The sequence below is a fragment of the Excalfactoria chinensis genome, chromosome 4, assembly GCF_039878825.1.
Source record: "Excalfactoria chinensis isolate bCotChi1 chromosome 4, bCotChi1.hap2, whole genome shotgun sequence".
In the NCBI taxonomy this organism is placed as follows: domain Eukaryota; kingdom Metazoa; phylum Chordata; class Aves; order Galliformes; family Phasianidae; genus Excalfactoria; species Excalfactoria chinensis.
The window spans coordinates 66,397,317-66,409,189 of record NC_092828.1 but is presented as its reverse complement, the minus strand read 5'-3'; the positions used below and the strand labels follow the sequence as shown (position 1 = coordinate 66,409,189).

The 11,873-nt window shown below is 41.5% G+C and overlaps 1 protein-coding gene across 3 annotated transcripts in view; it reads left to right on the top strand.

Annotated features, from left to right (window-relative positions):
- The first annotated feature begins 389 nt into the window (after nt 1-389).
- The window catches only part of PDGFC (platelet derived growth factor C), a 126,054-nt gene continuing 114,570 nt past the window's right edge, over nt 390-11,873 (top strand). For 2 of the 3 annotated variants that reach the window (XM_072334752.1, XM_072334755.1), the window contains exon 1: nt 10,641-10,972. In XM_072334752.1, coding sequence (XP_072190853.1) covers nt 10,855-10,972 — 118 coding nt within the window. In that variant the 5' untranslated portion in view covers nt 10,641-10,854. Of the gene's footprint in view, nt 516-10,640; nt 10,973-11,873 lie in introns of those variants that run through there. The other variant, XM_072334754.1, reaches the window with a different exon arrangement.

The window sequence follows — 11,873 nt, the reverse complement described above, 5'->3', positions numbered from 1 at the left end:
AAGGAGCCTATGATGGAAGCCAAAATTCTAAAGTCCTTTAAGACTGCTTAAAATAGTTGCAAACTAAGCTACCATATTTAAGGCAATGATCTTACCCTACCGCACAAAGTGGTTTGACAGTGACATGTTAATACGGGGACTTTATAGAATAAATTATTTATGTAGAGGATCTTGCTGACTGCATTCACACTGGAAAGAATGTTGCCCTTACTGACTTAAATGCCACCCTGGAGCATGGCTAAGGGGAACTGCAGCATTGCTTAAGTAAATAGCCTGTTCTTTTGCATTCCCACAGGACAAAAAGAATTCATAAGTATCAGGATACTTCAACCAGTTTTCATTCCTTTTTTTTTTTTTTTTTTTTTTTTTTTTTTTTTTTCCCCAGGAAGAGACATTGACGACATCATTTGCCTTTACACATCCTCTCAGACTAACAAGGATGAATTCATCTTCAAAGGAGATCCTGTCAGCAGTTGACTCCCAAGGGTACAGGTTCCCTGCCCCGCATCCTGCAGGTATTTACTGACTGGCGTATCTGTGAGCTGGTGTTTGTCATCACCCTGTGTGGCACCATTCCTGACACTGCAGCCTCCAGACAACATGCCACAAGGTCACCCTGATGTCACTTCCTAAAGGACCAGCACCTTTAGGTTAGGTCTCTGGTTATGAGGTACCTTTTGTCAGGGCAAGCTGCATTTAACAAGTTTAAGCGGAAAGTGGCTACATTCTTAGGCACAATGTGAAGCAAAACTGTAATGCAGAAGGACTACTAGAGAAACTACTTGGGAAGAGTTCAAAGGCTATCATTTATACAAGAAACTTGATCTTACTTGAAAAATAAAGGTGTGATTTCACACAGGATATTGGCCTAGATATAGGCCTTTTCCTATCACATAACACAGGATTAGATTATTTCACATCCTTATCTTGAGATTTTAACTTGAAAGTAATGATTAACAAAGAAGATATGAACCCTTAGAGGCCTATTTTAGTAGAAACTGAAGTAAAAAAATTTATCAGATCGTAAACATTACAAAGCAATTTGACACTCAGATATATCCTTCGTGGCATAAGGAAACACTTTACTCCGTGCCTATTAATTCTTAGTCCTATGATGATTTTAATATCTTACTGATGTAAATTTAATGTTGGTGGAAACTGCATGTGTGCTGATCACAGAATTTCAGGATAGTTGAGGCTGGCAGGACCTGCTGGGTGCATCAGGCCCAGCCCCGGCTGCAGGAGGGCCACCCAGAGCACCTGCCCAGACCCATGTCCGGGTAGCTCTGGGAGATCTCCAAGGAGAGCACTTCACATCTTCTCTGGGCAGCCTGTGCCAGGGCTCCAGCACCTGCACAACACAGAAGTCCTGCCTGGTGTTCAGACAGCACCTCTTACGTGCACCTCTGTGCCCATTGCCTCTTGTCCTGGTATTGGACACCATTCAAAGGACTCTGGCTTCCTCTTCTTTACACCATCTGGGTATTTGTACACATAGATGAGATCCCTTTGAGCTTCCTCTTCTCCAGGCTGAACAATCCCAGCTCTTGGAGTCTTTTTTCATAGGAGATAAAAATTAGATCGGATCAGGTTGAATTCCTTGGAATCTATTCCTAGCAAAATCTGCTTAGGCTGGCACCTTTTGTGTAGATCAAGAACCATCTCAAAACTGGTTAATATTTTTGAATTACATTCTTTTCACAGTGTTTGTATTTTGTACCGATTAAAGGCTTTGGGTCCACCCTTGTTCCCACTTAGGCAAACCATTCTTTCTGAGCAAGAATGTAATGTAAAACCAGTGATGTGCTTCACAAACTGCAGCCTAATCCTGTGGGTTGCTGAGTGCCATCCAAAACGATGCTGACAGCTTCAGGTCCTGCATAAATTGTAGGCTTTTGACAGTAACTACCGTGCTGACAAAGCACTAGGGAATGACAATATCACTGCTTATGTTTATAAACCCACTCTAAATACCTAACTTGAGACAGATTATTTTCTGAGAACAAAATAGTATTTCTTATAAATTTTAACTCTAATCGAGTGGTATTCTTTTCAAAATGGATTGTGACAGGGCACAGCATACAACATCATCAGAAACATAATATGGAATAAGTATTTCAAAGACTTACTGTCAACCTGAACACATTTTATGGGATGATCTGTGATCCAGATGGTAGTGAGGCTGAAGTTCTTATTTTTTTGTGGCGCTGTGGGAATAAGATACTGTGATTTGGTGCCAGTGTATGATCAATAAAGAAAAATGTTGGCAACACTTTGGAATATTGTGCATTCTTAGCTAGATGACGTGAACTCCAATGATTAATAGTGGTATAGCTTTGAAGAATTACTGGAAAAAGCTTTAAAATCATTTTCCTTTGTGCTATTTTTCCATTCAGTGGATTGGCAAGGAAATAACAATGAGAATTTACTGGTATGAATAATGTGTCGTTGGTAAGTTCTTTATACTCCTGTCCAACTGGCAGTTCTTAAAATTTTAAGTCTTCTGCAGCACTATCTGAATTTCCAAATGTAAAAATTAATGCTTGGTTCAAAATATTAATACTAAATTAGTGATCTTCTACAAGGTAGCTCCTGAATATCTATGTAAAAATTTTAATACCCTACAGTATCTTGTATCATTCTAATCAATTCGTAATCTGCAAAAATTCTATATACATTTATGTAGGAAGGGGTAGAAGAAAACTGATAGTATTGAGTTCCCTTGGCAATGGCATTTTCTTATTAAAAACATCCCTGTAGAACCTCATACCTGCTTTTGTAACATGTTAATGTATGTGTTTAAAAATTCTCAAAATATTAGAATTGCTGCCATCTACTAAGGTGACCCAATTTTTTAAAAGACTTTTCATATTTATGTATTTGGAAAAATGCATAGGATGAAAGCCTCCGTGCTCCAACTTGGACCTTACTTCTGCCAAAATAATTAAGATATTTCTGTGAATGAGACAACTGATGAGAAATTCAGTGTCTATGATTTTCTATGCCCTCCATGTTAAACCTTTTCTTCAACACTTTCCACTGAGTCCAGGTTTCAGATAGTGATATTAACTATTTTGTCATACAAGTGCCAGCTGCTATTTTTGCACAAATCTAATTTAGGAGAGCTGGAACATTACAGTTTGCGTGTGATCAGTAAAGACTTATCTTTTACAGATCAGTTCCTTGGAAGCTTTCCATCTCTTCTCTGGGAAAGTTCCAGATGGCCTGATTAAAACTTCTGTGTGCTCCTGTAGATGACACCACACCTAGGTCTGGCTGAAATGATAGTGTACATTCTCTCCAGTTGACTCCAGGCAGTGTGGAACCGGGAATATGCCTTACTGAGAGGCAAAGAGATTATTTCAGTTAGGAAATTTACAGACTGGAGATTAAAATAACAGGTTTGGGGAAAACGTTGAATTTGCTGGGGCAAACAAGACAGTGAGTGTATTTACATTATTCTTATTTGAAATGAAATCCTATTTTCGACACATATTTCTTGCCTTTGACTACCATTTCATTGAAGTTTTGCAGTATGAGAACTTTCTATGAAAGACCTCCAATATGAAGGAAAGAATGGGGACTAGGGAAGTTAGTACTTAAATCAAGTGTGGTGAGATAAGACTGGGAGGTCAAGACTTAATTATTTAATTAAACAATTAGTGAAGTAGATGTGATAACTAATTAATTGAGGAGGTCAAAAGAGAGGAAAAGTGAAAAACTGAAAGAAGAGGGGAGAGACAGGACTAAGATAAATAAGATGAAGTGTAATGTTGGTAAGTCAGGCTTAGTAGGGGATAGATACTCTCTATCTATTACAAGTATATTGTTCTAGTGCCTTATTTTTCCTGAGTGGTTAGGTCAGCTGTTCAGTTCCCAGTAGCTTTTCTGTTTCTGTTAGGTTGATGATTCTTCTCTAATATATGAACTTGCTTGTGACATCTTCTTGAGTAGATTTTGTTTCCCAAGTAAGTTCTAACCTCAATTTAAACAAACAAACAAACAAAAGCTCTTCTAAGGCTACTCCTGCCAATGCGATTTTCTTTTGCTGAATTTGAACAAAAGTATGTAATTCTCTCATCATTACTCCAACTCTGTCTAGAGGGGTGTACCAAAAAATTAAAGAAGGAGTGCTACAGGCAGGCAAATAATGTAAGTAGTTTAACTAAACATACACATGTGACAAAGTTCTTAGCATCAATAGTATCTATTAGTATACTGGAAACACCTGTGACAGCAAAGCAAATCAAGAACTGTTTTATTTATTCTCCAGGCTCTATGAATGTAAATATTTCAGTAAAATAGCTAATGTGATTGATCTAAATGTACGTATTTGATAGTCCGTGTTTGTACTGTTAACCATAGTACATTATGAAACTATACCACTGTCTCATAAAAATCTCCAGCACTGAGCATCATTTCTCCGAAGAGAAGTTTTAAAGCCACTAGGATATTCATATATAAATAGCTTAGAAATAAGTTGGAATGAAGATTAGAAAAAAATACTGTAATGATATTAGCGTTGTTGGTTTTTTTTTCCTCTGGTGTATGAAATAACCTGCTTATACCTATGCATATTTTGATAGTGTATCCTTAGTTCTGCTGAATCTATATACAACTATCCTACTTTATAACTGTGATACATGTTATTTTATTTTTTATTTTTTAATAGCAAGAGTTAAGAATGTTTGGAAATGCAACCCAAAATTTGTATTCTAATTGCAAACCTCCATCTTGCACTGCTTATTGAGATGGAGACAGGAAGAAAGACCAAATTCAACAGTTATTCAGAATTCAGTAGTTATGTAGAGCCATCATAGAGAAATCTTATGCCATCTTTTGTTGTGTTCATGACAAGGGTTGAATGCATGCTGATAGGCCATAAGACATTATTGATCAATAATAACCAGCGTATGATTAAAAAGCAGCCAGAAAACACATCTGGCTTCTGACCTAAGACGAGTCATCCGACATATCGTTATAAGTAAGCAAACATTCACATCTACCTGATCAAGCCTTCATACAGATACTCAGGTATGTTTGTAAGAGCATGTGTTGTTTGAACACACAGAGGCACCTGAATCAGGCGTAGGCTCTAGAAATCATAGTGGTGCTCTACTCTGAGAGCATAAAAGAGAAGAAAATGAATGTTTTAAGAGAGTACATGTGTATTCAGCACGCTCCCACATGCCTCATGAGAAAAATAGTTTTGCTACCCATGCAGGCCTCAATACAGCCTACAAAGATGTTCTGCAAAGGTGACTTACCTGCATTACACTTTTCACTTGATGACTTTGGAAGCCCATTAAAATCCATCCAAATGAGCTACCAGGTGGCAGAAGTAGGCAGCATTTTTTTAGTTTGGGAGACCTCTAGTGGACCTCCATCCTTCTTGTCTCCGGTTGTAGCTTCCACAGCCTGCACAAAGCAAAGTTACATTTGCATTTGGCTTGGACTCCATATGTGTGAATGAATTTATTAAAATATATGGAATCTAAATGGAACTGCTCTAAAATCACACACAATAATAACTTTGAGGTTAGAATCAATTTGATATATGACTGATTAAGCTATGCAATGTTGAGCAGACCAACATAGACTTGCTTAGAGGTCCATGTTAAAATAGCTAACCTTTAGGTGTATTTTTAAGTATTTACAATATAGGTATGGTGTATTTGAAGTTGTGATCCAAGTGACCAAGCTGTCTTCAGAGCTCATTCTTCCTTGATTGTGTCTGGTCAGCCTTACTGCATAACACTGACATAAATGAAGCCTCTTCAGAACTCATTCTTTTTCTTCATTGTATTTTTGAGTATTAACCAGGATCATGGCACTTCAACTTGTTTACAAATTCATTAGGAATGGACAGTAAGTCTAAAGTATTAAAGTAGACACTGAAAGGGAGGAAAGAGAGTGCAACATTTAGAAATGATTTAGTAATTTTTGAGAGTACAGGTTTCGTGGTGTAATTTATTCGTTGTTATCAGTTATCTAATTGTAAATAACATGACATTCTTACTTGCAGTTCTGCTTCGTTCCTCAAGGAGCAGTGCTCCCCTTTATGGAGAAGGAACAGCTAGCTCTCTGTGAGCCATCTGGTATATGGCTAACTCCAAAGCACAGAAACAAAGAGCCAGTTGTGTTTGTGGCAGAAAGGATAGATTAAGCAGGCTACATTCATCTAATAAATACATAAAAATACTTAATATGAAAAGAACAATACAGGCTATAAAAATCCAGTGCAGAATACTAACTTCTACAGGAGCGCTTTCTAATGCAGGAATTGTTTTCTGTACAACTATGCATTTGTGCAAATGTCTACTGTCCATTTTTCAGTGATCATGAGGGCAGAATATGGAACCACTGCTTTTCTAAAAGACTATTAGTGTTTCTACTGCAATTTCAGTTTTTATGCTTATTCCTCATCCATATGAAGTTTTGTACAAACATAACCTTTTATTAGAAGTTTAGAAGTTCTTCACACAATTACAATTAATTGTTCAAACCTCAACCCTGTTAAGCCAGAAACCATTTCATATGCAACTACATAGAAATCAAGATAAGCTTGCACAAAAGCAAACACCTGTCTTTTGTCTGGATGAGCAAATGTTTGTTAGTTTTAAATTATATGCTAAGCTTTGCAAAATACTTGCTCTTTGGTATGATTGCCCAAAGAATATACGAATACATTCAGAATATACAGGAATATAGAAGTAACTATGCATGAATTCCATTTTTTAGCCAGTCATAATAGGAAATATAACAAGCAGTGAGGAAATGAGAATCAACTTCTCCCTTACAGTGGATCCTAATCCCATAAATAGTTGAGTAAATGCTTAATTCTAACTGTTGTGAGATAGGAATTTATAATTGTGAATAGAAATAATTACATTTGTGAAGCTACACGTCTCCTGAAGCACTTTCCTTTGGTCATAAATCATGCATAAAAATGTGTTAATGTCTTAGCCTTCCCAGTTTCCTGCAAAATATGGCCCTATTCTTCCTCAGAAAACATCTCCTAGCTTACCTCAGTGGGGGGATGGGAATGATTGGGAAGGTCTATCTGAAGAGGAAAAGGAAATATTCACCTACAGAACTAGCTAGGGATACTTAATGTCCATTGAAAACAGTCAAGATTTCATTGTATCAGTTCAACTCATAAAGAACAGAGTATGCAAATCTAAGCATCTCATCACCTCCAATCCATGTCACTGGACAACTTTTTTGTTGTTGTTGCAATATGGTATTGCAATTTGTGGTAGCAACAGCAACAGGAGGATGATTGGACTAGATGATCTTGTAGGTCCTTTCCATCCTTGGGATTCTATGGTACGGAGGTAAGGAGCAGAGCACACACAAGCCACAGCGCCTTTGTCAGTTCTGTGATGATGTTACTTTGTCGCTGGTGTGGAGAATTATTTTTATAGAGGTAAGTGTAGTTTATGAAAATTGTGATGAGCATTTATTTTAATTAGAATTCTTCAAGTTAATAATAATAGAGAAAGACTTTTCATTTCAACAATTTTATGGTTCAGGAATAGAAAGTCTACACACCATCACAATCAGTCTCTGGAGCCCTAACAGGCTAAATTTCCATTGTCTTCTCTGGTGTCTATGTCTCAGCAGCAGTATTCCTGAACCTGGTGCAAAAGAAATTCTTGTAGGATGATCCAGATAATTACAGTTTTGAGTACAAGAAAAATCACTTAGGAAAGTTACAAACAAGGATACTGGAAAAAAAAAATAAAAAAAAAATTATAAACAATACGAAATATTGGCAAACCATTGTAACTATCCTACAGAGAATAAAATCGGTGTCTCAAACTATCTGAAGATGGAAATTAATGAAGAGTTGTCCGTTGCAATATTTAAATTAAAAGAATACACAATATACAGTTCTATGGACTGCATTACAAAACCTTTGAAAATTAAAGTCCCCAATGCACAATCAAAAAAGACTCCATAGTATAAGCTAAGTGGCTGTCAGATGAGGTGCAGCATCATAACCAGCCATGATACAAAAGTCAAAGACTGAAGTGTAATTCTCAACATGGAGAAAAGTTAAGGATAGAAAGATTTGTATAAAGTATTTGTTGTAGAAGAAGAAAAGAACGCAAGCACCAAAAGGGAAGCATGATGACTCCTAATGAAATGCAGAGACAGGGTGCTGGAGCTACTTTAACTTTTGGATAGAGTGGCACTGTGGCCTTATGTGAAACTTGGTACTGGTAATGCAATGTCCTGTGAGCTGACATGGAACAACCCATGTGTAGCTGGGAAAAGATAAGTCTTTAACACAGAAAATGAACAGAGAAGTGAAATCATTTCTATTTACTCATTTACATAATTGATACATTCAGTGAAACTGGAAAGTAGAAAAAAATTACAATAAACATAAGTAGCTGATGGCATGCTCAGCGTGAATTTCAGGAAAGACTGGACATTTATGAAGATCATCACACAGCATTTTGGATGGGATTAACAACACAAACATTTTGGAAAAGATGTAGGGTCTTATTGATCAAACATATACCCTGATCTTTAATTACAGGAGGTTTAAAACAAAAAGCTTCCTTTTCAGTGTTATTCTATATTCACCCACCATGGGAGTTCTTGCATTTTCATTTGAAATGCCAGAGCCAGGATGGCAGATGAAATGCTGGTCTGATGCAGCCTAAAGCTTACAAAGCTATGAAAAACATTGTGTTCACATGTACAGACTGAGACATCAGGTCCACATTTTTCAGAGGAAACTTGTTCTCAATCCTCTGAAATACAAAAAACAAATAAAACGAAACCACCAGGCAATGAAGGTTAAATCACCAAGCAATACTTCATCCACTTGATTACAAGAAGTACTACTACAGGACCTGGAAAGCAGCACTTCATATTTTTCTTTCAAATTTAAAATAACAACAATGGAAGCCAAAAAATAACTATTTATAATGACAGCAATAATAAAAATAACTGCACAGTCTGCTCCATGCAGTGACTTTCTTCACCCTCTGTAAGGGAAGGGTTGCTATTTATGGAATGCTCCAAGTCTGCCTTTCAGGACGCAGCCCAGCTTGGCTGGACAGCTTTCAGTTGCTACTAGAAATATGTCACTTATTAGGAACAGAGGGGATGTTTATCACTATCTCAAGGGTTACTTTGGCTGAGGCAAAGAAATAGCTCAGTTATACAATGGAAAGAGCTGGGTCAAAGGATGAGGCATTTATATAGCGTGTACTCAAGACTCCAGGAGTGCAGACTCAGTTTCTCTCTTCTGTGCCTTTCACGGACAGCAGTACCACAGCCATACAGATCTCCCCAAACTCCTTCAAAGCTATGGGGGCTGAAGTTACTATTAAAGAGCACTGCTCAAACTTCTAAGCAGAGAAGAAAAGATACATCTTCCCCATGGCTCCTCTTGCCCTGCCAGTAGTACCTAGTGAGCCTCTTTGTTGTTACCCCGCCCATCATGGAGCTGTAGCTCAAACCACATCCAAACAAACCAGAAAGGTCATCAGCTCAAGCAGACTTTTAAAGGTGCTTAATAAATCAGTGGGGGGAACTCCTCGCCACATTCACTTCTGACTTCCAAAGCAAAAAGAAAGCCCCCCAGATCTAACACCATCTTGTCTGCTTAACAGAGAGACAGCTAGCTACAGCACGGCGCTTCAGCATAGGACAGAGCTCTGAAGCACCGCACAGCAGCAACTCAGCCCGTTGATGTGCGTGCTGAGCACTTTGTTTCAAGGTCACTCCAGCAACAACTTCAGACAGAAGAAAAACAATCTGCATCCAGAACATTCCCTCGGCGCTTCATTTGCAGTATCAAGGGAGAGAGCAACAATCTCCTACTACCAACCCAAACGCGTACTAACCACCTGTTGAAGCAGAGCCTGTAAATCAGCGGGGCGCTTCACCCCAAGGACAGAGCTCAAGAGCTCTCTGGGCACGAGGCCTCCCCGCTCCTCGTGCTCAGCGCCAGCACGAGCCCCACCGCAGCACCTGTTGTGCCGGCAGCAGAGCTGGGCAGCAGCAGGGACCGCCGCGGGGCGCCGCAGTCCCACTGCCGACCGGGGGCTCGTCCTTCCCCTGCGCCGTAACGGGCTGCCCCGGCTGTGGGCCGGGGGCGGGCGAAGGTAGGAAGCGAGGAGGATGCGGGCGAGTTTAAAGCGGGGGGAGACAGAAGGGAGGAGTTTAGGGAGAGGGCTCTTGGGAAAGGCGCTTTGGGAAAGAGTCGCGGAGGGGCCGCTGAGTGGCTCCGGCGAGAGGACGGGCGCCCGGCGGAGACTCCCGGGGCCGCGCCGCTCGCCTCTGCCGGCTGCTTGCCCTGGAGGGGCGCTCCGAGAGCCCCGGCTGGCGGAAGGCGTCGGTGCGGAGCGGTGCGCGGCCGTCCCGCCCCGCCGCGGGTGGCCGGCCGGCCGGCTGACAGGTGCGCGCTGCTCCGCGGCACCGGCCGCCCCCCCGCCCCCGACGGCCTCGCGCCTGCAGCAACAGTCCCGGCCCCAGCCCGGCACGGCCCGGATTGTTTAGTCCTCCAGAAGCTGGTCTGGGTCCAGATCCTGCTTTGATCCTTTTTTTTTTTTTTTTTTTTTTTTTTTCCTTTTTTCTTTTTTTTCTTTTTTGCTGTTCATTTTTAAAGAAAAAAAAAAAAATAAGCCCAAGAAAAACAAAAGCTGAAGACGCAGACAAGGGCTCTAGGAAAAAGTTTTGGATGGGATTATGTGGAAACTACCCTGCAATTCTCCGCTGCCAGAGCAGGCTCAGTGCTGCCTGCTCCCCTGGCGGCGCTGAGAGACGCCCGGGCCTCGGTGCCGCTCCGCCAGCTCCTGCTCCGCCGCAGCCCCTCGCCCCGCCGGCCCAATGCTCCTCCTCGGGCTGCTCCTGCTGACATCCGCCCTGGCCGGCCGGAGGCATGGGGCCGCCGCGGAGTCCGACCTCAGCAGCAAGTTCTCCTTCCCCGGCGCTAAAGAGCAGAACGGTAACGGCGGGGCGGGCGCGGAGCCCCCCGCACAGGGGGGCCGCCGAGGGGCCGGGGAGAGCCGGGGCCGTGCGTGGGTGAGGGGTGTGCAGGGAGGGCTGGAAGAGGGCTGATCCCGCGGAGGAAACGGGAATTACTTCCAACTTTCATGTGTACCTGAAGTGTTTGGAGAACTCTCAGACGGGAGTCCCCCTGGGCCGGGGCTGCGCGGGGCTGGAGAAAGGCTCCTTTCATTCAGCGAGGGCGGCTCCGGGGTGTGTAATTTGCTTAGCCTCTGAACTCCATATGATTTACATTATTCAGATTTCTAAGCGCCTTTCCTCTTGATCTGCTGTTGCGAAGTCATTTGAAAGAGTATTTTGCAAGCTGATGCGTTGTGTACTGCATGAAACCACGCTTGGTGCACGGTTTCTGAAGTTTGGGCCATTAGCATGTGCTTACAGAAACCGTGGTGCTTAACGTAAGGAGGGAAAAAGGGGGGGGGGAAAGAAAGTCCTTTGCATGTCAGCTGGAACGAACTCTATGCCTGGGCACAGAGCAGCACAAAAGGAGAAGCTGGGAGCTCTCAAACTCCTGCATGCTGTAATGAAATAGGGCAAAAATGCAGTTTTAAGACTAATGTAGTTTTGTTAGCTTTGAACTTGGGACTCCCCTGATAAAAGAATTTACGTTATCTCTCTAATAGAAAGAAAAGATGAGGGGCTCAGCAAGCATTCTGTGCGCTGGCAGGATCCATAAAGTGCTGGCGAGCACAGCATGAGAGATGCACACTGCTGTGGCCTGCTAATGTGATGATGTATGGCACCTGTGGGCTGCCAGCACTGCTGATCAAAGCACAGTGTGGGGATCAACCTCTAATCAGAGCAGTTGTGGAGGGCTGGAGGAAAGTGATCAAAAGACC